General features: G+C 36.9%; 2 protein-coding genes and 1 long non-coding RNA gene across 11 annotated transcripts; 2 read left to right on the top strand and 1 right to left on the bottom strand.

The window, feature by feature from the left end:
- Positions 1 to 6: 6 nt before the first annotated feature.
- On the top strand, positions 7 to 3,780 carry LOC137128561 (ion channel TACAN-like). Of its 5 annotated transcripts, XM_067506786.1 has the most exons (13): positions 7 to 81; positions 203 to 252; positions 549 to 667; positions 825 to 938; positions 1,044 to 1,103; positions 1,254 to 1,349; positions 1,449 to 1,538; positions 1,764 to 1,829; positions 2,014 to 2,075; positions 2,170 to 2,262; positions 2,419 to 2,483; positions 2,773 to 2,841; positions 3,263 to 3,780. In XM_067506786.1, the coding sequence occupies exons 4-13, from the start codon at positions 910 to 912 to the stop codon at positions 3,374 to 3,376; spliced, it is 744 nt and encodes a 247-aa protein (XP_067362887.1). In that variant the 5' UTR covers positions 7 to 81; positions 203 to 252; positions 549 to 667; positions 825 to 909; the 3' UTR covers positions 3,377 to 3,780. The 5 variants fall into 5 exon arrangements, with proteins under 5 accessions (XP_067362887.1, XP_067362886.1, XP_067362884.1 ...); XM_067506785.1 differs by lacking the exon at positions 7 to 81 and having other exon boundaries at positions 88 to 252; positions 630 to 667; XM_067506783.1 differs by lacking the exon at positions 7 to 81 and having other exon boundaries at positions 88 to 252.
- Positions 2,221 to 5,875, bottom strand: LOC137128563 (uncharacterized). 2 transcript variants are annotated; one of them, XR_010914594.1, is made up of 3 exons: positions 5,166 to 5,875; positions 3,228 to 3,340; positions 2,221 to 2,361 (listed from the first exon to the last, which is right to left on the bottom strand). It is a non-coding gene; the product is annotated as an uncharacterized lncRNA (long non-coding RNA). The 2 variants fall into 2 exon arrangements; XR_010914593.1 differs by having other exon boundaries at positions 5,170 to 5,875.
- On the top strand, positions 4,727 to 26,270 carry porb (P450 (cytochrome) oxidoreductase b). Of its 4 annotated transcripts, none has more exons than XM_067506780.1 (16): positions 4,727 to 4,884; positions 8,653 to 8,838; positions 16,405 to 16,453; positions 17,303 to 17,431; positions 17,695 to 17,847; positions 18,623 to 18,747; positions 20,479 to 20,568; positions 21,003 to 21,101; positions 21,417 to 21,533; positions 21,653 to 21,771; positions 22,156 to 22,337; positions 22,467 to 22,616; positions 22,780 to 23,047; positions 23,559 to 23,704; positions 23,849 to 23,934; positions 24,630 to 26,270. In XM_067506780.1, exons 2-16 carry the CDS (start codon positions 8,660 to 8,662, stop codon positions 24,772 to 24,774), a joined length of 2,037 nt encoding a protein of 678 aa, XP_067362881.1. In that variant the 5' UTR covers positions 4,727 to 4,884; positions 8,653 to 8,659; the 3' UTR covers positions 24,775 to 26,270. The 4 variants fall into 4 exon arrangements, with proteins under 4 accessions (XP_067362881.1, XP_067362880.1, XP_067362882.1 ...); XM_067506779.1 differs by having other exon boundaries at positions 4,733 to 4,884; positions 8,648 to 8,838; XM_067506781.1 differs by lacking the exons at positions 4,727 to 4,884; positions 8,653 to 8,838 and adding an exon at positions 14,074 to 14,371.
- Positions 26,271 to 26,326: the final 56 nt, after the last annotated feature.

Below are 26,326 nucleotides of genomic sequence, written 5' to 3'. Positions count from 1 at the left end.
ATCTTCACATCACATTTGTACCAGTCAAAGTTCACTTTGTGCAATAAACTTTTCATGGAGATGTGATACACACCCTGAAGGGTAATACTTCAACACACTATTACGTGTCATTTCTTAGTATTAGGTCTAGATTTCTTGCCATAATATTGTGTGAAATTAAGTGAATGTTTAAGTGCTCAGAAAATGCCTGATGATCTAACAGATGTTCTGGAGGAGTGGAAATGTCTGGAGGAGGAATATCAAAAAATTCAGGTAGGAAATAGACCAAAGTCAGCTGACACTATAGCAGTTGTATAAGTCATGCTTTCATACTATTTGCTTGCTGTTATGTTGCTCAAACCACATATTGCTCAAACCACATGCTGAAATGCTTTTAATATCCAGCAATTAAAACTTCTGTAGAACTGCTTTTGTTTTCATGAGAAAAATCTTGGTTGTGTTCCAGATTGTCTATGGTATTCCAGAGAGAGTTTAAAGATTAAAATGATCTATGTTATCCACATGTGCAGCATTACCACACTTTGTTCATATGAACTTATGTCATCCAGGAGACACACAGACAGTACTTACAAAAATTGGATGAAATTTCAAAACTACAAAACAACTGTTCTACCTCCATTTCCCGCCAGCAAAAAAGGTTGAAGGACATATCAGTCCAAGTGAAACAGTAAGTGTACAGTATATGAATACAAAATGTCAGTTACACCTGTGAAGAAAGGCTAATATTAACATAGTTCACGCTCCACAGTTGAAATTAACACATGTTTTAACTATGTAACACTGTGCTAATGATATGTATCTTGTGTTCTTACAACAATGATCAGTTGTAGCAACGGACCATCAGAAGATTTTAGAAGCCTGAATGAAATTAAAGAAAAAATCAAGACAAGATCAAATGCTTTCTTTGAAATGGAAGCGTTTCTTCCCAAGAAAAATGGGTAATGACCTACTATTATTTAGAAAAAATAAAGTGTGAATAAAATATATTCAAATTAATTAATTACATTTATAACCTTATATAGAGCGATTGTTTCATTTTACAGGTTATACCTCAATCTGGTTCTTGGAAATGTGAATGTCACTCTTCTCAGCAAGCAGTCAAAGTAAGCAATGACCATCAAAGCTAAATATCAAGTCCACTTTTTATTTGCATGGTAATATTGACTAAATTAGGCAACACGTTTCAGCCAGTAGCCCATTTGATTTATCTGTGTATTGTATATTGCGGCCTGAATTTATCTAATCCTTGTCAGATTTGCCTACAAAGATGAATATGAGAAGTTCAAGCTGTGTGCCACTGTCGCCCTGCTGCTGTTCTCCTTCATGTGCTATTTCTTCGTGAACCACAGGTACAGTGTATGCAGCATATTGGGATGCTTCAGCCTTATCTGTTACAGTGAGTTTATTACTTCATATAATCCAGTACATGCTTATGCCTCTGACTTTAGAGTTTTTGATGCAATCCTCAACTTCCTGCTGCTCTGTTACTATTGTACATTAACCATCAGGGAAAGTGTTCTCATCACCAATGGCTCCAGGTCAGCAACTCTAACTAAGATACAGTCTGAAGAAAGTAAGTTTTACCTAAAATAAAAAGAGAAAAAAAAAACTAATATATATATATATATATATATATATATATATATATATATATATATATATATATATATATATATATATATATATATATATATATATATATATATATATATATATATATATATATATATATATATAAAAATAAAATATTTCCTGTATCATAGAATCAAAGGCTGGTGGGTTTTTCATCACTATATCTCCGCTTTTTTGTCTGGTGTAATGCTGACATGGTGAGTAGAGGAAAATAAAAACAAAAGGAAACCATGCCATTAAACACAGTTTTACAACATTTAAACTTGAAATTATTTTATGTGCTTTTTTTTACCAACACCTATTTGTTACAGTTAGAAAAAAATACAGCAATTAAATTACATGTTTTGCCCAATAACATATCTCATATGTTCTACATCTAAGGCCAGATGGGAGCCTGTACAAGGCATTCAGGAACCAGTTCCTTGCATACTCCTTGTATCAAAGTAAGGTCAAATTCCTTGAAAAACATGTCAAACAACAGCCTGGTAAACTTCTCTGAAACAAACCAAAGTCTACTTTTTTATGTAAAATACACAGGTTTTGTTCAGTGTCTGCAGTGCTATTATCAGAGTGGGTGTCTGTACAGGCTACGAGCTCTGGGAGAAAGACACAACATGGATCTAACAGTGGGTGAGATACAGTAAAGTGAGAAACACAAGGACATGGTATACAGATGCCTAGATGTCCTATGACAGAACCCATCATGTCTGCTGGTTCTTGTTCTCGCTGCTGAAAGACATGGGAGTAAAAGCACATGTTAAACTCTTTTGATTTTTTGTTTTTCAGAAGGATTTCAATCATGGATGTGGAAAGGGCTGACGTTTCTATTGCCATTCCTGTTTTTTGGTCATGTGAGTGCTAATGGTGACATAATAAGATAAAGTTCAAGTGAACTTGAGAAATTTCTAGCCTAGTCTCTGCAGTAAAAAAATGGTTTGTCATAGTTTAGACTGGTGAACAGAGACAAGCTGATACAAAATGCTGATGTCATTCTTTGTACGTTACATTACATTTTTTGCCGATTTGAGAGATTGTTTAGGTTTTTAATGTTTACATCTTAACCTTCAGCAGTTCTGTGTTTTTTTAATCCATTTCCCTATACACACATGAAACTCTTAGGCCTCATGTTTTTTCTTGTAGTTCTGGCAGCTTGTCAATGGCTTTTGTCTCTTCAGAATGGCTCTGCTTTCAGACTTGAGTGAATGGCAGGTTAGTGCGTACAGTTGCCAGGAATTATCACTTTGCTATCTTTCTGCCTCTGTAAAAGTTAAAGAGTTAAAGCATTAAAACTCTTTATTTCAGTCTATAGTTTTACCTAACTAGTGCAGTTTTTCTCCGTGTGGTTAGAATTGTTTTTATATCTCAATGTTAATGAAGGTTTTTTGCATTTGTTTTTTTATATTATATTTTCCTTTTGAATCTGTGACATTGGACAAATCCAATAAAACAATTTTCATTGTGTTTCATATGTATTATCATAGCATCTCTTTGAAATCACTGAGATGAATTATAATTTGTCTGTTTGAAAATAACTCCACATGACTACAAAATACCTCTTATACTCTAATGTGCTGCATTACAGCTATTGTGCTTACTCATGGATTATTTTTTTGTTCCACGTGATTCGAAGGTCTTGATGTGTGGTCTCTGCTTCCTTATTCTCTTCATGGGGAACTTCTTCACCACTGTTGCTGTTGTACGTCAGAAGCTGAAGAGCAGAAATCAGAAACCAAAGAATCTATGAAGAATAAAAAATTTAAAATAACATGCCTGCAAAATACTGTTTCACGCCATTGATTTTCAGATGACAGCTCATATCTTTATTATTACTGTCATTATCAATGTTATCTGCAATTTATTATCAGTCAAGTGCCAATTATTTCAAAACATGTATGTTAGATACAGTAAATGCATTAAATATGTGTTAAGACCAATCAATCATCATTCAATTTTCTTATCCTTGTCTAATTATGAAAATTACTCTCTGAGAAAAATAATACACAGAGAGTAAAAGTGCCACCTTTCTGCCAGTTACAATTTAAAAAGATAGAAATTATAACATTGTAAAAGTAGAATTTATGGCAGAGCTGCTGTACTCGGTTGCATGAGATTGTACAGTTTTACCTAATAAAGTCCCCTTTGAGTGTATTACTGTATCATTGCATCATTATTACTGCAATAACAGTGTTGACATATTGTAAATTCAGGGTGGAACTTTTAATAGTTTCATCTATAACAGCTTAATTTTTTATTACTTAATAAATTAACATAAGTAACTATAAGTAAATCCAGTGGAGCTAAATGTCCAACCCTTTTTTATTCTCCTATGAAATTTAAAGGAGTGAAAGTATAAAGTATAGTAGACCTAAACAGAAAGGTTATTGGCTGTTGGCCATTTCAGTAAAGAGTGACTTGCTTAGTAAACTTCACACATAATTCTATTTAAATACCTGTAATTATCAAAAATCACAGGTTTTTGCCAAAAAAAAAAAATCAATCTTTTTGTCTTCAATCAATCATTAATATTTAGCTTGTGACCACTATACAACTGCATTTAAACATTTTATGGTGGAGTTAAAACTACAACTGTAAAGTGAAGCTTACACATTGTTAGGACTAATAATACAATATACGCTGTTACATGGCCCATTTCCATCTAGGATGTTGAATCTAGCACATTTACTTGTAATGGAGTATTTTGAAACCGTGTAGTACTTTTACATAAGTAAATGATTAACGTTTTTAGAACGAGAACAGCATAGAATATCTGAGCATGCCTGCAAAAAACCTGTTTGTAACATGTGTCCTTGGCTACGTGAACATTAATAGCCTTCAAATTAAGAAAGTCACATTTGATGAGTCTGCCTTTTCGCCTTTCTACTTGTTGGATTACATAGCCATGACCCTTTGCCTGCTGTACCTAGTCAGTTATTTAATAGTCAACGCTTCATGTGCACAGTCACATTAGGTAATGCCTTTATAGACTGGTCCAAATGAAACCACGTGTCAGCTGAAATATTACACTAACACTATTACATCCAATAGTCCATTAGAGCATAGTTATTTCTTGATGAAACCCACACCACACAGATTCTCAAGAACTGAAAACATGCCCTGATTATATTTATTCAGCCTTGAATGTGCTTGAGCCCTCCCTCGCAGTCAGGATCGAGTTGGTTTGACCCTACGCGGCGTAAAGTTTCCTTCCGCATTAAGAAGCGAGTGAGCGTGACAAGAAGACGAGTGACGAACGTGAGTATCTCGCCGATATCTCATCTTTACAAATTGTCTTACATCGATTTGCAGTCTGTGGCAGTCTGTGTGATTTACACTTCATCTAGTACAGATCCACGCAGTATATAAAAACCCAATACAGAGAGGCGCTTTAACGTTTTAGCTCAAGAGATGTACCGACTTCATTGTTACGCAAACTGAGGCCAACTTAACGTTGCAAGTTTTGGTCTTTTAGAGAATGTCCATTTATTAACATGTATAGCCTAAAAATAGTAATAAATGATATGCTTTGTACGTACCAACCTTAGACAACAGCACTTGTGTCGCTGGGTTGATCTCTGTTTTTTTTTTTTTATACTGTGATGTTTTCAATCAACCATGTCACGATCCAGCGAACAGTCAGGGCCCTACGTCCACTCCGCTGGCTATAACTGTGGTTTTACTGTTTTTATCCTGCCCAGTGGTGAAACTGTTCTGTAACGCTCTTTTGCACATGGAGCCTTATACACGCTGCCAGAAACCGGTGGCACCTTTATCTCAGCTCTTACACAATTATTTGCTTTGAGCAGAAGAGTTCAACTCTCAGAATGAACCCCAGTAAACCCAGTCGGATTGAGCTTGTTTCACTGGTAAGGTTAGTTATCGAAACTCTGGAGTAGACAGAGGCAACTGGTCAGGTTAGGTATCAAAAACACTGGTGTTTTGCTGAAATCAGGGAATGTCTGATATTCTTGCTGGAAAAGTGACTAGAACAATCAAAATATGATCAAATGAATAGTCTGACCGTTAATAAATGAAAACCATTTTGGATCTTAATGTTTTTATTTACCTCATGCATCCCCCATGACATGTCATTGACAGGGCATACATAGGAAAAATGAATTAGTAGAAGTTTCCTATCTTGCTGTGTTGTCATGTTAGGATTTCTGTTACTGTAAAGTTTGTATGTTTTCTGCTGCTAATTGCCCTCACTGGAGGATCACTAAGCAACTGGCTGCAGCAAAAGCAGGTGTGGACACTAACAACAGATTGGAGGCACTGATGCTGTATATAAGTGATGTATTTTGCTGCTTTAGTTTGCTGCTTGTTTTTTCTGGATAATGAGACTTCACAAAACTAATAATAATATGCATAATCTAATATAAACTAATAATAATATGTAAGGTTACCCAGGGACCCTTGTGGTTTCCTCCTTTTCAATAAGGCCAAACTCAATTAAAATTGTTTCATTAGTAATGCAAAATATATATTTATTATCTTGTAGTTAGGAATTACACAGGGATTTAGTTTGGTGTATTTGCTACTTGAATGTATTTGGTTGCTGCTTATAAGTTATACTCTGTAATTTAGTAGAACTCCCAGTGCTCTGTTTGAATAAATCCCCTGATAAATTGCTGAGGACTCCATACTTGCTCATATTAGCCTTTTGCTAATAAAACTTATCTGTGATTAAGTCAGCCATAAATCAAGAAATATTACTACAGTAAAGCTAAAGGCATGTTTGAAGTAATTTAGAAACAATGTTGCTGTTATATAGTTTGTCAACCAAAGAACGCTGACAGCATATACTTTAAAACTACAGTATTTAAAAAGTTAGGTTTCATGAGATTTATAAGACAATGTTGTTATCAAGCAAACTGAAACCTTACGAGCTCAACTCAGCGTATGAGCAAAACTGCTGTTTAGCTAGTTTCATGTTCAAAGTAATAAATTCCCAGTGCAACTTTTATACATACTGTAAGCATGTTTTTGACAATGTTAGGTTTATATTTATCGGTATTACGAGCCATGACGTTAGTGTGACTTTTGTACCTACTGGGGGTTGCACACAGGCACCTCTGTACATCATTATGAAGAGGTTTGCTTAAACAGTGAGTCAGCAGTTTTGCTTAAAACCAGCGCTTTATGTGTGTGTCTGCTTACTGAGGAAAATGATAAACTGCTCTCTAATAATGAACCTGCTAGTTTGCAGGGTAGGAAGGAACCTGATCTCTTTGTTTTCACTCCTTGAACCAAACCTGAGAGCACAGAACATTAAGTCCTCTCGTGCTTAGTGCAAAACGAGGTGCTGTTGTTATTGCATAAGAAAGTCCTCATGTGCTGAATGCAGTGGGTTACAATGTTATAGTATTTTGAGCCAAATGTAGAGATTATTGCCTAATGTTGCTTGAACTAGAAGCTACTCTATATTGCCAAACGTATTCACTCACCCATCCAAATAAATGAATTGAGGTTCACAAAGCAAGGTCCATAAAGACATGGATGAGTGAGTTTGGTGTGGAAGAACTTGACTGCCCTTCACAAAGTCCTGACCTCAAACCAATAGAACACCTTTGGGATGAATTGGAGCAAAGACTGCGAGCTGTGTATTACTTATATTCATAAACACACTCCTAAACCTCGTGGAAAGCCTTCCCAGAAGAGTTGAAGCTGTTATGGCTGCCAAGGGTGGGCCGACGTCATATTAAACCCTATAGATTAAGAATGGGATGTCACTAAAGTTCATATGGGTCTAAAGGCAGGTGAGCGAATACTTTTGGCAATATAGTGTATCATTGTACAGTACAGCCTGTCGAACACTTCTTGCATGTCGGTTACCACATTTGTTCTGCACAGATATTTAATCAGTTTATCAGTTTTACAACGTCCCCACTTTTCTAACTAAGACTAAGAAAAAGGAAACCAGTTGTAAAACTTGAAGCTACAACTTGTCTCTTTAACTTACATTAAACACATTGATAATTTATGTAAAATAAGAAGTAGTCAATATAGGGGAAGCAATCATGTAAAAACTATAGTGATAAAAAACATTGACAGTCACTTCCTATACGTGTAGTTACTGAATGCAGTTGGGATGGGTATTGTTAGGGATTTATGCTTACCATTATTCATACAAATACTTATTACCAATAGGTCCAATACTCCATTTCCCCTTCATTCCATTCATTTTCCCATTAAGGGAAGGTGCTCCTGTTCCTAATGAATTTTTTATAAATAAATGTTAAAACAATTATGCCACGTCTTCCTGTGTGTTGTTGTTCATGTGGAGAGAGAGATCTAAAAGTTGAGATATGTTTGTTATTTATTTTAATGCATGCAAGATCTACATATGACTGGTGGATATTCTTAGATGCAATTTGTACAGATTGGACAATGCTGAGACAGAGGTTTATATCTTGATAGATTTGCCTGAATATATCCACAAAGGAAGTTTAGTTGCTTCAAAAAAGCTTCAAAATAATACATCAGATGTAACAATTAATTTTTAGTGTATGCCATACATTTCAGGGCTGGAGGTGCCTAATGTTGAAACAGCCGCAGTTAGTTGCACTTAAAGTATTATTAGTGTAAACATAAGATCAAGGTATATCTTTTTAGAGTTAATGTGTGCCTAATTGTTTGCTTTTCCATCTTAGTTAAAGGGTTGCCTTGTTACAGCAGCTTTTTGGTACTATGCCTCTGAACAATCAAAACTAGAACCTGTTACAGTTTTTAAGGCCTTTTTATCCCCACCTATAATGTACATTAACAATAACGTTCAATCTAATATAATTTCAACAAATGGTTAAAAATACCTGCATTATTTACTATGCACTTATGACTGTTTTTGCTTGGATCAGTGAAACAAAATCATGGATCACTTATAAAAAATGAATAATTTCCTGTCAAATATTCAATTGGCCACAGTTGAATGTTTGACATAACTGTTTCACCACCATTTAAATGTTTGCTTTTTTGCATGGTGCACCAGTGTAATAGACATGTTCTTACTGTCCCCAAGTACAGTGTCAAAATGGCAGACATGGATGCTGATACAACAACACACACTGAGCCCATGGTGGATGAAGAGGACCGTCTTTTCAGCAACCTGGATCTCTTCCTCTTCTCTCTGATTGTTGGCCTTGTCATTTATTGGTTCATGTCCCGAAAGAAGCCAGAGCCTATTCCTGAATTTAAGAAGCTTGACACGCCGTGAGTATCTATGATATTGAAATTCATATGTGACTACATCTTTAGGGGAAAGATACTGGAGGAAATAAGCTAAAAACTGTTCCCTTTTGGGCACTTGTTGCTTAGTCATTAAAAAATGTTTTGATTTTTTTAATCTGTTAATTGGTTCAGGTGGCCATCAAATTCTCATTCAAGTACTTAAAACTGTTAAAAAAAAATAATGTTGAAAGTGATAGATTTTGGCTGCAAAAATTATATGGTAAATCTAAAGTAGTAGCCGCTGTGGTAAGCCGAATAAGCCAAAAGGACAAAAGAAAAAAAGGAGCATTATGACTGCTATGATTTGGAATATTAGAAATAATATACTTTCATATCTTTTTGAAAGAACAGTTTATGAAATAATAAAATAGAATGACTTCCTCAATTTCGTTCAATTATTTTTATGTCGCATTTCACTGTTTCATAATATTTTTCAGTGAATTTTAGCCGTGACTTCCTGTCAGTCACAATGAAAACACTATACATTTAAAAGTTTACAGCCTCTGCTAGACAACTATTGTTCTTAAGTTTTTTTTTTCAGTAATCATGATTCCTATTTTGATCTTAATTTTGTATTTTGAGGTAAACTCACTCTGTGACCATTCATTTGCCCCTTGTTGTCTTTGTAGAATCCAGTAACAGGTTGTGAGACCAGTAACTTTTGCTGGCACCATGTTTAGTTTGACATAAATGATTTGTGGCCCTAAAAGTTAAAATTGTCTCTCTTTAGCTCGGCAGATCTCAGCTTCTTAATACAAAAAGCAATTACATTTGTAGTGATGGTGTCAGTCTTTTTTGTCTATAAAATAAAATGATCAATTGCTATATGGCATTCCCTATTTTAGAAAGTTCCCAGTTCTTCTTAGACACACTTTGTCTAAGAAGCTATAAAATATGCTGATCTTGGGTTACAAAAGACATTCTACACCAAAGATATTTCCAATGAACACAGGGTTGCAACTAATGATTATTTATAAAAAAAAATTATTTGGTATTTATTGAAACAATTGGTTGACTAAAGATTTTGTCTCTAAATTAAACAAATGAAAAATGGAATTCATGATACACACACAGTCCAATGTGACTTCTACAAATTACTTGTTTTATCCCACCATCAGTCTAAAGCCCAAAATATTTAGTTAACTGCTTATAGTTCGAGCGACGAGAACAGTGATCTGTGGTTTATTCCACATAAGCCAGAAAGAAACAAATACTTGTCACTGTATGAGCCCTGAGGCAAGTGTGTGAAAGTGCAAGGCTTAAAGGTCTTGTAAATGTACCACTACTAGTGACATCTTCTTCTGCTCTAATTGCCTTTTCTCTCTCTCTGTCTTTAGCTGCTTCTTTCTCTCTCGTGTGTTAAGCCTGTGAGCCTTCCTTCCTATGTTCCCTCTCTTATCAGTAGTGATGGACGCTTGGCTGGATATCAGTAGATTCTCTTTCTAATGGCCACATTTTTGGTTCTTCTTTGGTCACCGGAGTAAAACCATGGGCCAGCAGCAGTCGTGCACGTTCACAAACTGTTTCATCAAACAAATTTCTCAAAGTATGGCTTATGCCACAGAGCTTGGTAAGAAACAGTGTGCCTCCACAGCTACACACTGAACCTTTCACTTTTGCCTTGTTGCGATCCCCACTACCTTGTAGTCAGTTCCTTTGCTCCAGTTACCGTGTCTATTGTAGCCCACGTCTGTTCCTCTCAATAGCTGAGCTGAACTCTCTTGTAACAAAACCATTGCTATGCATTGTTTCCTTGACAACAACTGCGACAAGTTCACAAACCATTGTTGGTTGTAATACAAATAATTTATCCAGTCCACTTTTTTATTCATTGTTGACCAGCAGAACAAGAGAGATTCAAACCCTATAGCTATTTGGTTTTGTGTTTTATACTCATCAGGTACCCCTCTGGGTACCCCAATAGCATAAATGTATACCTTACCAGGTTGGATTCCAAGCCTTATGCGGCGGTACTTTTGTTTTGACCGTTGACGGTGGAGCCTTCCTGAGAGATTCTTAAACTCCCCTAAAGCCAAGAGATGAGATAGCATTATCAACTGCACCACTGCACAACTGCCATGCGACGTCGGTGGTAGTTTGGGTCTCAGTTTTAGGTCTCTAGAATTCCACCAAAGGTCTGCCCTTCTAACAGATTGATCAACAAACCACAAGGCAGAATAGTTTCCTTGACAGTTTATTGTAGTGCACCTACATTTTACGGGTGCGGGGTTATATCCTCAATCATTATAGCCCGTATTTGCAATTACCCAGTTCCATTGCTCACAATTACATCCATAGGTAATTTTGACCCTTCCGCAACTTGTATATGTGGATGTACTTCTCATACCATCCCCATTGTTGTTGTCTGCAACATCATTTCCCGTGGAACATACAAAGATCTACTTGTATAGAGCAAGTTTCCCCTTTGTTACATTTCCTTTATCCCCTTGTTGTCCTATGGTTCTCTTAGTTATGTGTCCTTGTATTAGTCCTAGTATTGTTGGGTTATCATTTGGGTTGGTTGATGTGGTCTCTCGATGTATTTTTGTCTCATACCATATGATGGTGTTACTATTATCAAGGTTAAGGTTAACAATATGCATGTGGTCCCTCTTAGACCACAGAGACCTGGATGCTTAAACAGATGCCAAACTTGTGGCTTATCTGTCATATTGCAGTTTATTCAGGGGTTCTGTACTAACAATGCCCCTAAGACTACTTTACCTCTAAGTGACTGAGATCTCAATTCTTCACTGGGATTAGACGGCCCGCTAAGGTCTTAAAAATGAGCCCCCTTTGTAGCCCAGACTTCCCTCAGCCACTGGCAGATCAATGAGTAAAAGAGTTATTAGTTTGGTCTACCCTATCAGATAACCAAAATACCTTTTTACTGTGTGATAGATGAATTCATGTGCTTCTTTCAGCAATATTCACAGCCTTGGGGGTGGTGAGCAGGACCTGAAATGGGCCTTCTCAATGAGAACTTGACCAGGTTTTCGTCTTTATGACTTTAATTAGCACCCAGTCTCCTGGCTGCACAGCTGGATCTTCTGGATTTAGTGGGGTCTCTGGATCAGAGTTGATAGCACAGATTTCTTTTTTTGTTAACATTTGCATCATGTAATCAGCTAATGTTTGTTCTCTTATTTCTTCAGGTGTCTGTAATGGTTGTAAGTGTGGTATTTGGTAAGGCCTGCCATACATCATCTCAAAATGAGTAGTCCTGATGATGTTGGGGTGACATGCATATTTAATACCACTAGACAAAGCCAATTTTTTCCTGTGTCCTCCTTTGTTTTCTTTAGTTTTGACTTAAACTTTGACTTGATTTCATTGTGTCTTTCTACTACGCCTGCAGATTGTGGATGATAAGCCTAATGGTTTTTAATTCAGTTTTTAGTTCTTGTGCCATGTGTGTCCCGTTGTCCCTATATATTTTCTGTGGAATACCATATCTTGGTATGAATTCTTTTACTATTGCAATGGCAACTGTCATTGCTTCTGGGTGTGAACATAAAAACACTTCTACCCATTTTGTGAACATATCGATTATAACTAGGCAATATTTCCTCCCCTTAACGTTTGTTTAGTTCTATAAAGTCCATACAAATGTGTTGAAATGGGAATTGAAGTTTTGGTATTTTTCTTCGTATTGGTCTTAAGTTCCCTTGTGGATGTGGATGGATGTTTTGCACAAATGGTACAGGCTAAGCAAATATTTTTAGAATAATTTGAGAACCAATATGCTGTGAATACTTTTCCTATGCTTGCCACCATCCCACCAGTGGAGACGTGACAGCGCCCATGGCTCAATAATGCAGCACATCTAAATAGGTTGTATGGTAGAAAAGGTTTCCCTTCTAGACAGGTGTATAATCCTGTGTCTTTATTTTTGCCCCTTTTTTTCCCCATTTCTTCTTTTCTGGTAAAAGTGCAGTTGTCTGCATGTCTTTTAACACTTGTTGATCAATGTGTGTATCTTCTATTTTTGCCAACATTATTTCAGTTGATAATGATGCTGCTGTTTTTAGCTTCCCCATCCGCTTTGTGATTCCCTACTGAAATGGGGTCAGTGCCACGTGTGTGTGCTGCACATTTGCAGATTGCCACTTTTTTAGGAAGTTGTATTGAACTCAATAAGTCTAATATTAAATTCTTGTGATTTATTGGTTTTCCTGTAGAGGTAACCATTCCTCTGATTTTCCACTGCTGTGTAAATGCCATACCATACCGTACCATCGAAAGAGCATATTGTTTGTTAGTATAGATAAACAACTTTGTTTTACTTGCAGCAAGGAATCAATACATGTTCTTTGGGAGTACAGTATTGACTACCAAAAAGAGGTCAACACTCTTCCTTTATTCACATGAGGGTACGAGCCACCCCTTTAACTTTGTGAAACAGACAGCATTGGGTCATACAAAGCACAAGGCTGCTTCAGCCTTTTTATCAGTGAAGTTGAAATGGTTGCCAATCTCTGGGAGGACACTTCCTACCTTCATGCCCTAATAAAAAAAAAAAAGACAAGAAATACAGTTTTGTGCAACAGTTTAAAATAGTATTTTTCTAACAGTGAGTCCTCTCCAAAGGTGGAAAGTTGAGGCAAAAGACAAGCAGCCCATTCTTTTACTAGTTACTTTTTTTCCAACTCTCCCCACTGCCCTGTTTTTCTTTTTAATTTGTGTGTGTGTGTGTGCGTGCGCTGAGTGGCTCTGCTTTTGGAATTGGGCCATGTCACAAATGGAATCCTTTTATGATAAATGTGGTTGCTATAGTAATGACATTCTCCCCTCTCCTCTAGTGAGATGGGGGTGGGGGATACTTCAGGAAATAAAACTACCAATCACAGCACAACAACCCCCCCCCTTCAATGGTCCACCAAGCAGTTGCTCTGATAATTTGCCAAATTCTCAGAATCTTGTAGACTTTTTTTTTCTTTCTAACACCTTTCAGGCTGGAGAGGGAAAGAGGCGGGGATGAGGAGGAAGGCATTTTCCGCCCGAGAGTGTTTCATTGTGTGTTTGTGTGAGTCAAAAGTGTGGGTCTCCAGCTCAGCTACATTTTATGGGAAAGTCAGTTTCCCACCATTGTGTCCGCAGGGTTTGCCAGATACTGACAGGGCTTGTAATCTGCTGTGTGTGTGTGTGTGTGTGTGTGTGTGTGTGTGTGTGTGTGTGTGTGTGTGTGTGTGTGTGTGTGTGTGTGTGTGTGTGTGTGTGTGTGTGGTGAAGAACAGACGCTGCTGCTTTGAGAGCAGCACAGGAAGAGAGAGAGTTCAGATTTTAATAGAGCCTCTAAGGTGAAGACGGGAAGCTCTTCAAGTGTCCAGCTGGCTTTTTGCACTGGTTTTAATTTTCCATTCTGTGCAGTATTGACGTCCTGCTTTTGATTTTGAGCTTGGGTGTTCCTGGCGGGGCCTAGCCAGCTGTTCTAGTGGCAGTGGTGGCAAAAAGGGCTGCATGCCATGGGCTGCGTCTTCTCCCTGCCAGAGGACAGGAGAGATGCTGCTGAGAGGTTAGTAAAGTGTCAGATTTACTGCTCCTTAAATGATCATTGCTTGAAAGGTGTCCTCTAATGCTGTTTACATTAATAGCACAGATAATGTTGGTGTTAAACTGGGAGCTTGTTTCAAAAGTAAGTTCAACACACAGCAGTTGCTTGTTTGTTCATAGACTGGACAGATAGGAGTGTCAAAAAGCAGACAATGTTCCCAGTGTGTTATGTAAGAGAGCGATAAAATCTGTTTGCCTGCAAACACAATTTAATTATTGGGTTTTCAGTTTTTTTTTTCCATTTTTTCACATGTCATTTACTGAAGCAACAAGATTATCTTCACTGGCAGATGAGCTTGTGTTGTAGAGGAAGACTGAACAAACTTGGTGTGATTGTTTGTCTGCTTCCTGGATACATGAATAAATGGAAAGCTCACCCGGACAGTATACAGATAATGAGCCTCTAAACTAAAATAGTTCAGTGACTAAATACCAGCAGACATGAGCTTGTTTTGATGTGAAAATTGCATAAAATGAAAGATGCATGCATGTCTTTAAAATTAAAAAAATGCGCAATTATGAAAATTTATTATGTTATTTATTATGTTATGTTATTTATTACATTATGTATGCTGCACTCTCATAAGATACGTAACCTTTATGTGCTTCTAAATTATGTAACCAAATCAAACTGGCAGTCTTGGCAAAGCAGTCATTGCTGTTTTTAGTAACGTAATAACTTGATGATTTGCAAACAGGGTCAGTTTCAAGCTGTAATGTATTACAGATTTATTCTTACCTATTACTTTTTTTTGTTTGTTTTCAACTGAAAAGGCCAACAAAATATTTTTGTCAGAGCCAAAAATTCATTAGAGAAAAATAAATCCTAGTTGGCAAAATTCTGTTAATTCTTATAGCTAAATGTTAGAGCATGATAAAGACATGTCTCTCTTAATTATCCAAGGTAAATATTTTACTATTTGGAATTTATCAGGTTTATTTTTTTCTACTGACATGCTTCATTGTACACATATGGCGAAAATCTTCAGTTTGTGGCCAAAAGCTTGTTTTAAATTACAATCCGGAGTTTACACTCAGTGTAATGTGTATTTACCACTGGGGGCAGTTTTGATGATGTGCTTGGCATTAACCCACATGTCTACACTCTGCGCTTCTGTGGATAGATTTCATAGCTAGTAAATACTAAAATGTGTGTTATAGACTATATTAAATCGGTTCCCATGAGTATATCCTACCTACCCTCATACTAAATATAGATGATATGTGAAGTTATTATAAAAGGATAACTGTTAGATTAGATAGTGATCTGACAGTTTCACAATATTGTATCTATAAGAACCAAAGTGTAAATAAGAAATGTATTCTGCTTGTAGTCATGTGTAGCCTTTTGTTTTTGGACCAGTAGAGTGGGAGCACTTAGACCTTTAATGCTGAACCAAGCGGCGTCACCTATTATTTGGTTCAATAATAGATTTTGCTTCCTGTCTCCCTTTTTTTTTTTACGCCATCTGTTGTCATCCAGATGAATCTAACTGAAGCTTTTTTTACCGGGAGGTGTCAGCTATAATGCTTATTCATAATGTATCACTTCCCTCTGATTTTTTACAATTGCGTAATATATACTTACGCTTAGTACGTGCTAATACACAGTCAGTATGGGTGGTGCTCATGTGGCTGCTGAATCACTGCTCCGCTCCTTCCTGGAGTAAGAACAGAACTAAAGGAACAATGACTCGACAACTTTTCATTCACCAAGACATGGTGCTACACATTTAAATATGCAGTACACACAACTTATTATCAGGATTAAAAAAACGTCTTCACGTGATGTTTTGTTTTAGCACACGGCAGTTTGTCCAGAATGAATAACATGCCAACTTTGACTCATGGAAGAGCTTAAAAGAATTTAAAGGTTTGATTAGCGTTACCGCTGTTGGACAATGGCTTTTTTAGCTTCATGTCACATTAAGGGACCAGAAATGTCTGTCTTACTTGATAACAAGTTGTATTTGTTCATTTGTTGTTGTTTTTTAGAACACCCACTACAAGAGAGACAAGTTTTATTGAAAAAATGAAGAAAACGGTGAGTGATGTTCCTTTAACAACTGCAACTAACACTTCTTATCACTTGTGATTCAGCTCTTTTATTTTTCATGGATAGATACATTCAGCAGGGGCAGTTTTGTCACTGTTTCTGAACAAACCATAAAAGATGACTGTGAGCTAATTGGACTTGCACTGTCTTTTAAGTTGTTTTGCCCAGTAAATACCTGTTTTATGTGAAAGTCAAACTGTTTTAGTTTTAAACTGGTTTTGCAGGCCCCCCTACAACTACTCGCAGCCTGTAGTTGAAAATCAGCATTCAGAAAAATGCCAAAGTTCAGTTTAGTGTGTACTACAGAGATCTCCCTGACAATAGATCCAACTTTAGATTTGGAAACACTGTTTTGACTTTGTGGGTGTTGTTTTTAAGCCATTCTTTGTGAAAAAAGCCATTCTTGGGGTTTTGAATTGTGGTTTTGCAGCAAATATTTGAGGTAACATGGTGAGAGAAAAGAACTTTGGTCCCCGTGCTGTTTAGGTTCATTGTGTTTTTTCTTGTTTTTTTATCATGCCAGCACTTTAGGCAAGGATAGACCACTTCAAGATTCTCTCAAATCTTTTACAGATGGGCCAGGCTATTATTATTTCCTATGTAAGGAAACTGTTAGAGAAATGCAAAACAATCTAAACTCAATGTTGTCAGAGTCCCTGTCACAGAACCTGGCATTTAAGAGGAAATTCTAGACAGTTTTAATAGATTTAATGTTCTTTTCTCCCTCCTTAATGGTTATTTGGTGTGTACACATGAGAGACTGGTTATCTGATTGCTATGAGACAGCATATATGTACAGCATGTAAATCATTTTCAATTTCAATTAACTTTTACCAGAGCAAGAACATCATTGTGTTCTACGGCTCGCAGACGGGCACAGCAGAGGAATTTGCCAACAGGCTGTCCAAAGACGCTCAGCGCTATGGCATGAAGGGAATGGCTGCTGATCCAGAGGAGTATGACATGGTAATATGCAAGTTCTATGCATCAATATACAAACTGCAGACTAAATTTGATCCCCACATTTTTCTGGATGATTCTCAATATAGCTGCCAGTGAAGGATTTGTAAAAGTGTCATGGAAAACCTCATCACAGCAAAGCCTCAGTGTTGATGATCGGAATGTTCAGACATGAGTCTGTAGTCATTCTGATGCTAATAAAATACATACATTACAGCAGATTGTAAATGAGTCAAATTATTTACTGCTTCTGATGTCTTGTGTTGCAGGGGGAACTGACCCGTCTGTCAGAGATTAAAAACTCACTTGCAATATTTTGCATGGCCACTTATGGTGAGGGAGACCCAACTGATAATGCCCAGGACTTTTATGACTGGCTGCAGGAAAATGATGATGAAGACCTTTCTGGACTAAACTACACAGTGAGTCTTCATGCTGGTTGCATGACGTTATTCTGTCTTGTGTGATGTTGTGAAATTCTGCTAGTGGTAATGCTGCATAAACATATAGTTAATTCAAGGTGGCATCAGTTAGAATTGGGTCTAATCAAAATGTTCATTGGGGAATTAATTTTTCAGTGTGCTCATTCTTTTAGCTCTTTACTTACACTACTACACTGTAATGCTAGAAAGACTATTCATTTTTAAAGAATGCAAATTATTACCCGTGGTAAAGTTTTGAAGGTAATGTTACATAGTAATATGAATAGGTTGCACTATTAGGATATACAGGCTGGAAGAGCACTTGTATAATACAAAAAATTTAAAATGTTCAAAAAACATTTTTATTTTAAACCTTTTTAATTAATCACGCTATATTTAGTTTGCATTACTCTCAGACTGCCATAGAGACCTCAGCCTTCTCGAATGTGAGCTGCATGAGGCTTTGCATTTTGTATGTATTGCGTAATTCAGTGTTGGGGTGCAGCAACTCATCTGGCCAAACAATTAACCTAGTTTAATTTTAAAAAACGGATAGTCATTTTCTTCCTGCATTTTAAGGGCTTTTTACTCCTAAGCAACTTGATAGTGTTTACCATTATACAAAAAAAATCAAAAGCCCCAAAAAATCTGCATTGGTTAACTAACAAATGTTAGATAATGTGCTTGACACAGCTTTGATTTACTGACATTCTCTCAGTTCAGGATTTTGCCACAAGCACTGATGGTGTCTTGTTGTGCCCTGTTTTGTCTTCAGGTATTTGCTTTGGGCAACAAGACATATGAACACTACAATGCAATGGGAAAATATGTTGACAAGAGGCTGGAAGAACTGGGAGCCAAACGCATCTTTGATCTTGGTTTGGGAGACGATGATGGCAAGTAAGTGACCAGTTAAACCAGCCTTGAAAAGAAATGGTGACCTCCATTTTTCTCTTGGTTTAGAGGTGTGGGGTGTCATGACCTAGAGCATGATCAGTGAATTACAGAGTGGGCAACTGAACCTGTTTGTTTGCAAAATGTTGAAATTCAGTAAACTGAAACATGCCCCCTCACTTCTGCAATTTGAACAAACTGCACTTACAGGCAAATCTGTCTTCACTGTTCAATTCAATTCAATTCAATTCAGTTCAACTTTATTTTTATAGCACCAATTCACAACAAAGTCATCTCAAGGCACTTTACCCAACAATTCCCCCTTGAACAAGCACTAGGCAACAGTGGAGAGGAAAAACTCCCTTTAACTCTAGAAACATCCAGCAGAACCAGGCTCAGGGTGGGCAGCTATCTGCCTTGACCGGTTGGGATTAGTGAAAAGTGGAGAGAGAAATGTAGAGAACAACCAAAAGCAACAACGAGACAGGTTGGTAGGACCAGTAGCTGCACACAGGAAACACACAGTCCAAAGCCAGGGACACCTGCAGAAAGGGACAGAGATAGGGGGACAGAGAAGGAGAAAGACAACTACGGGAGAAAACACACAGAGATAATGTCATACAGTGGTGACAATTGTGGGGTGAGAGGAGAGGAGAGAGGGACAAGATGAGGAAAGGAGCTCAGTGCATCGGGGTGTGGGACCCCCAGCAGTCTAAGCCTATAGCAGCATAACTATAACTAACTATAAGCTTTACACATGGCAAGACATGCCTGAATTTAACCTGTATAGAACCCATCCCTGTGATCCCATCTTCATGGATGAACATTTACATTTTTGATCCTAAAAATCATAGGTATGTTTGTGCTTAATTGTAAGATGCAATGAAAATTGCTGCTTCTGAGGGCAACTTGCTTTAAAAGGCAGAGATGATCCATTATTTTAAAAGTTTTTATTCTTTGTATGTAATAAACCTAAACAAAATTAATTGTAACAAATTTCTGTAGAAAAGGTGGTTGTCCCATAGTTTAAAAATATTTGTGGTTTTCATGTTTCTCTAAATAAATGATTGATTTTATTTCATCCACTTTTTGGGATAAATGTCCATTCAAACTACCTTTGAATGGACATTGTGCAACAGTTTTTTCCCGCAAGCCATCAGGCTCCTCAATACACACAACTGAAATGGAACTCTCACACACTACAACCCGAACTCAACAAACACTCATCACTCATTACTCATCTCAATTAATTCCATCATTCATTCATTCATTCATTCATTCTTTCATTCATTTATTTATTTATTTTTCTATACCTAGCCGCACAACACTGTTTACCTGCTGGTTTTTGCACATTCCACTGCAATTCCACTGCATACATGCTGGATATTTAAATGCACTATACTGTTTACATGCTGCTTTTTGCACCTTTAGCACACTTGACTGTACTGTACTGTAAAATCGAAGTATACAATAGGTTTACTGGTCGGCGCTGTATTAGGTTTTGTGTCCTGTCCTGTGTTATTTTGTGTTGTCTGTCTACACTGTCTGTACTGTTTTTCATCTGCACTGTTTGCACTAGGTTGCACTCGATGCACTTTACATAGCTTGTGTTGTTTTGTAGCACCTTGGTTCTGGAGGAACGTTATCTCGTTTCCACTGTGTAATGTGTACCACTGTGTATAGTAGAAATGACAATAAAAGCCACTTGACACTTGAATGTTTTTATTTCCATTTCAGTCTAGAAGAAGACTTCATTTCTTGGAGAGAACAATTCTGGCCAGCTGTCTGTGAGCACTTTGGAGTGGAAGCTTTAGGAGATGAATCAAGGTATTTCACATTTTTGTGTATTATTTGATTGTTTAAATTTGTACAATGTTTGTAAAAAGAAGTCACTTATATGGTCTTTATCTCTGTTTTTATGTTGTGACCTTTTACCAGCTTTACCTTGTGTCCCTGTATTTCCATCCTTGCTCTCTCCTAAATCTAGTTTTATTGATAAAGGTATAAAACAATATTATTTGTCTTTTGCAAAACCTGTTTTCTTCTAGTGTGAAGGAATAGGTTTTTCAGCTTTAATGAAGCTGGAATAGAAAAACTGAGGTTACGATTCATGATTGTACTACTATAAATAAGGATGAATGTGATTTATGTGGTAAATCCCTTTCATCTCTATGTGAAATGAGAAAAGCCAAAGATATGTACGTAGTAATGTATGTAGAGTATGAAGAGGCTAACTAACTACATGTAATTTCCCCTCACAGCATACGGCAATATGAGCTAAAGGAGCACACCGACATCAACATGAACAAAGTGTACACAGGAGAGATTGGCCGGCTGAAGAGCTTTGAAGTCCAAAAGCCGTAAGTACCCCAGTAGAGACAGTGGTCACTATTAGAACTTATTCATTATTAAAGTTGTTGGTCACATTTTCCCCACATTTACAAATAACTGCAAAGTTTACTTAAGGTCACTTTCTAAAGGTAAATCTTCCTGCCCTCTAGTGGACATGGGAAACTCTTTTCTGCAGCCCTTTTAAAAGCAAACCTTCACATGAAATTTATTTATTTTTTGAGAAGTAGCTCTCAAAAAATTATTTTGTGTTTTAAATCTCTTTTGGGACTATGGTCAGTAATTTGTAACTTTTTGACATTTAAGGGTTGCTCTTTCATTTCTAGGCCCTTTGATTCCAAAAACCCTTTCCTGGCTCCAGTTACTGTCAATCGCAAACTTAACAAAGGTGGTGATAGACATCTCATGCACCTGGAACTTGATATAACAGGCTCTAAGATCAGGTGAGCTTGTCATGTTCTTTGCTGAATGAGGGTTTTCATATTCCAAACAACATATGACTAAAGAACATCATGAACAACAGTGTCTCCGTTTCTAAATTTGTCACATTGTGTGATTTCAGATATGAGTCAGGTGACCATGTAGCTGTTTTCCCCACAAATGACTCTGCCTTGGTAAACAAGCTGGGACAGATCCTTGGAGTGGACCTTGATGTAGTTATCTCTCTCAACAACCTTGATGGTGAGGCATTAAAAACCTGAATCACCTTGACATTACTAAATGTCCCTCAAACCATCTCATGAACAACTTCTTTATATCTAGCCTTGGGATAAGCATGTGAATGGCACATAAAGTGAATGTCATATTAGTGCAATTACATGTTATTGCTATAATATAAAGTATTGACTTTTGTCATTAATTAAATTTGTGTGAAGATCATTAGATGTACCTGGTGGTTGCATAAGTGATAATTAAGGCAGTTCAGTTTTATATCAGCATTACTGAAAATGCTTCAAACACAAACAGACTATGAATACAGTCACTTGTGGTACAAATACTGAAATTTCACTTAACATTTTCTATTGGCCATTCAAGTGTAATTTCATAGCACTTTGTTATTTTCAGAGGAATCCAACAAGAAGCACCCTTTCCCTTGCCCCACCACCTACCGCACAGCTCTCACTCACTATCTGGACATTACACACCCTCCTCGCACCAACGTCCTCTATGAGCTGGCACAGTATGCATCCGACCCCAAAGACCAGGAGAACATGCGCAAGATGGCCTCCTCCTCACCTGAGGGCAAGGTCTGTGATGGGTGGCACAGAGTAGTGGTCATCTTACTAAGCATACCGATGTATGCACTGCTAGCAATGTCTTTTTTTTTTCTACCTCTTACTTTATGGTATTGTCCTTTTGTTCCTGCCTCTCTGCAGGCACTCTACCATAGTTGGGTGTTGGATGCAAGTAGAAACATTCTTGCGATCCTGGAGGATATGCCCTCTCTAAGGCCTCCTATTGATCACCTGTGTGAGCTGCTGCCTCGCCTCCAGGCTCGCTATTATTCCATTGCCTCCTCCTCAAAGGTAATTTCTGTTGAAGTTGTCTAAAAAGGAAAAACAACAATTTATACATATGTTGTGTGTTGATATTAGCAGAAATTTTCATCTGTTCTGAAGATAATGTCTCAGAACAGTCCAACCAAATTGTGTGGTCTGGTTAGTAGTTGTTAATTTTTTTCTTCTACAGGTTCACCCCAACAGCATCCACATCTGTGCCGTAGTGGTGGAGTACAACACCAAGACTGGCCGCATCAACAAGGGAGTTGCTACCAACTGGCTTAAAAACAAACTTGTTACTGACAATGGCTACAAGTCCACTGTTCCCATGTATATACGCAAATCTCAGTTCCGCCTGCCCTTTAAAGCGACCAACCCAGTGATCATGATCGGCCCTGGGACAGGTATCGCTCCCTTTGTGGGTTTTATCCAAGAGAGACGCTGGCTGAAACAACAAGGTATTTATGGACACTGAGTGCCATTGTGTGTGTTGTTTGTCTGACCTTTTATGAGCTTGCATATTTCCTGACGAAAGAAAAAGGAGATGGACGAACTTTAGACCGGTTTCATTCCTTTCCTTGTACAGTATTCACATTTACAACGAAAAAAACTTAAGGTTTAGGACACAGATAAACTTTGAATAAGCTTTCATAGATACAAGCAAAATTGCTATATTTAAGGGAAACACCAGGTTAAAAGCCAACTCTGACCAGCATTTGATGTATGTTGACGCATTGAGATATGTCCCAAAGAACCAACCACTATGTTCTGAGTCAACTAATACTTTAAACACAAAATTAAAGATTAAGCAATTTTACTGAGAAACTCTAGATATGTATTAAAGTAGCATGCTCGCAAAATTACAGTTGGGTCTTACAGTGGCTGAGTTCAAAAACCTTAATGGAAAAACCCGAAAGCATAATAAATAGAGTATATATAAATTTACTAATGTTTTTTTTTTTTTTTTAGGTAAGGAGGTTGGAGAAACAGCGATGTATTTTGGTTGCAGACATAAGAACGAGGATTACATCTACCAGGAGGAACTAGAGGAAGCAGAGAAGGATGGAGTCCTAACACAGCTTCAGGTTGCTTTCTCAAGAGACCAGGAGCAAAAGGTACAGTTGACTATCTCAATAATAGTATACTGTATAGAAACGGTATACTGTTTATTGTGTGTGTGTAATATTTTTTACCTTGAATTTGTCTTGTTTCACTTGCTGCAACAAAAACAATGTCTTCTTTTATTTTCCAAAACAAAGGTGTATGTGCAGCATCTCCTAAAGAAACATAAGGAGAATGTCTGGAAGCTGATTCACAATGACAATGCTCATATCTACATCTGCGGGTAATTTGACACAATACAGTTTGTAGTCAGTTAACAGTTGTGACTGCCACATTCTTTTTTCAATACTTTTTGAAGAGTTGTTAAAAAATTCTTATAAAATTCTATTAAAATTTTAAAGGACAACTAACTTTTACACTACTGTCTGCCTTCCCTATAATCAAATCTCTTTATGCTTATAGCTGGAAAACAAACCTGGAGGAGTTTTTCATCATTAGGATGAAAAACATTTTTCTGCTGTCCTTATATTAAAATATCTATATGCTTCGAGCTGAAACACTCCTCCAGCTGTCATCATGTTTAAGTTCAGATGATGTGATACAGAGGAGTTCTGAGAAGCAGGTCGACCAAGACCACAGCCTCCATATTATGAGCAAAGAGCTGACATCATCTGAACTGAAAGGTTATGGCATTAATATACATTTATTTCTCAAACTGGAGCCATAGGAAGCAAGTTGAAAATAATTAAAGTAGTATATTAAATGTGACACGAGGAAAAAGTTATAAAAAAAAAAAGAATTATTCAAGGATCTATAGGGAAGGACCAAACTCTGTTTTGGCATTTCTTGTTGGGTTGATTAGAATTTGTTTCAATGATAGTTCTATATACCAGGATTGTTGTGAAGGTTACTGCATGATTCTGTTTTTTTCTTTAGAGACCGGTCACCTAAAATGATCTCTTCTCTTTCCTGGTTTAGGGATGCAAAGAATATGGCTAAGGATGTGCAGACAGCCTTCTATGAGATCGCAGAGGAGCTGGGAGGCATGACACGTACCCAGGCCACAGATTATATAAAAAAACTGATGACCAAGGGACGCTACTCACAAGATGTCTGGAGTTAAAGAACCTCATCACTCACTACTCCAGTGGTGGTTTTAAATTTTCAAATTTTATTTTATATCTTGTTTTATCAGGACTGATTTTATAAAAAATAAAATAAAATTATACACTTGTTCATACATACCCTGGTTCATGAGAGCTACAGGTAGCAGAAGATCATGAGGAAAACCCTACCTCAGCAGGTTTTAAATAACCCATTCAGCAATTTTAATTTGTATTTCCTACTTTTGAATACTGCATTATGTATCTGGACCAGCGACCCATGTCTGCTGGTCTTCACTTGAGCCGTGGTCTCGGGCCAAACCTTGCCCAGTCTGGTTTCCAGAGACCTTTTAATAAATAAATAAATAAATAAATGAATGAATAGGTGTAATTGGGTGTTTCACTTCAACTTTCATTGTTTAGAAGTTATTTGTTGGAATATTATGGATTGAAATAATTACAAAAGATGACTGAAAATGCAGCTAAGAGTCATCTTATTTTCAGATTAAACTTTGATTATACCACATAATATTAGAGTCAGTCAGTTTGGCTGAGTAGCAGTTTAGTGGGACACAGACACACTGATCCCTGTCCCTGGATGTGCATAATATCCACTTCAGTTAGAAGTCTTATGATGTTTGTAACTTATCCAACTGATTAAAAGACTTTGAGGTGTTACACCACAGCAGATAATATCACATCAAATATCTGAGTATATGAAGCATTATGTGCACTCGTTGCAATAGTATGAAAGGTGCAGATGGTAGTTTTTCTCATCTAATAGTACTTTTAAAAGTACATGAAATGTTTGTTTTGAAAACTCTGTGAGGAAAATATTTGGTGTAACAAACTGGCACCGTAGGTACAACTATGTTTACCTTTGTGTTTTGACAAGGGATTTTGCCTTTTATCCATACAGTGTGGTTTATTTTAATCACTAATGGAAACCTTTTGAGAGGCTCAACAAGTGATGCAAAGGAGAACATTGTTTATTAAAAAACATGAAATTATGTGGATTTCTTTTTTACATAAAAGCCGATCTGTAGACATAATGAAAATGATTTGGAAGTTCACTCTAATAGTGCTGTTTGTTTAACCCAGATCTGGCCTCCATGTGTCTATTGTATGTGCATTTGGCAGTGAGGAATTTTCAAATGTATTTCTGTTTAGCAGTCATGTCTATTTTTTGTTTTTTAGACATGCACTACTACAACATTCATCATTGTATGTCTCATTGTGTCTCTTCCTGTTTTAATACCTTTGTGTAAATACAAGGAGTAAGGTTTGACACTCTTAAAATGGAGCCTGTGCCTTTCTAACACTGCCTTATGTAAGAAGTTAGCATTTAAAAAACCTGATGCTTTGTTTTGAGTAATTTGTTTTTTCTTTCTTTTATGCTAACATTTTAATAGATACTTTACCCAGCAGTGTCACTTTTTGTCATTCCACCTTATTATGTAATTATTTGATTATATTAAGGCATGCATTTTTTAATGAATAAAATTTTAATAATTTATCATGATTGACTTTTTTATGTTTCACACAAAACATGACTGTATAGTGTGCAAAGAA

Source organism: Channa argus, chromosome 6, assembly GCF_033026475.1.
Source record: "Channa argus isolate prfri chromosome 6, Channa argus male v1.0, whole genome shotgun sequence".
Classification (NCBI taxonomy): domain Eukaryota; kingdom Metazoa; phylum Chordata; class Actinopteri; order Anabantiformes; family Channidae; genus Channa; species Channa argus.
Note: the sequence above shows the minus strand (reverse complement) of the source record. Positions and strands in the feature narration are given on the sequence as shown.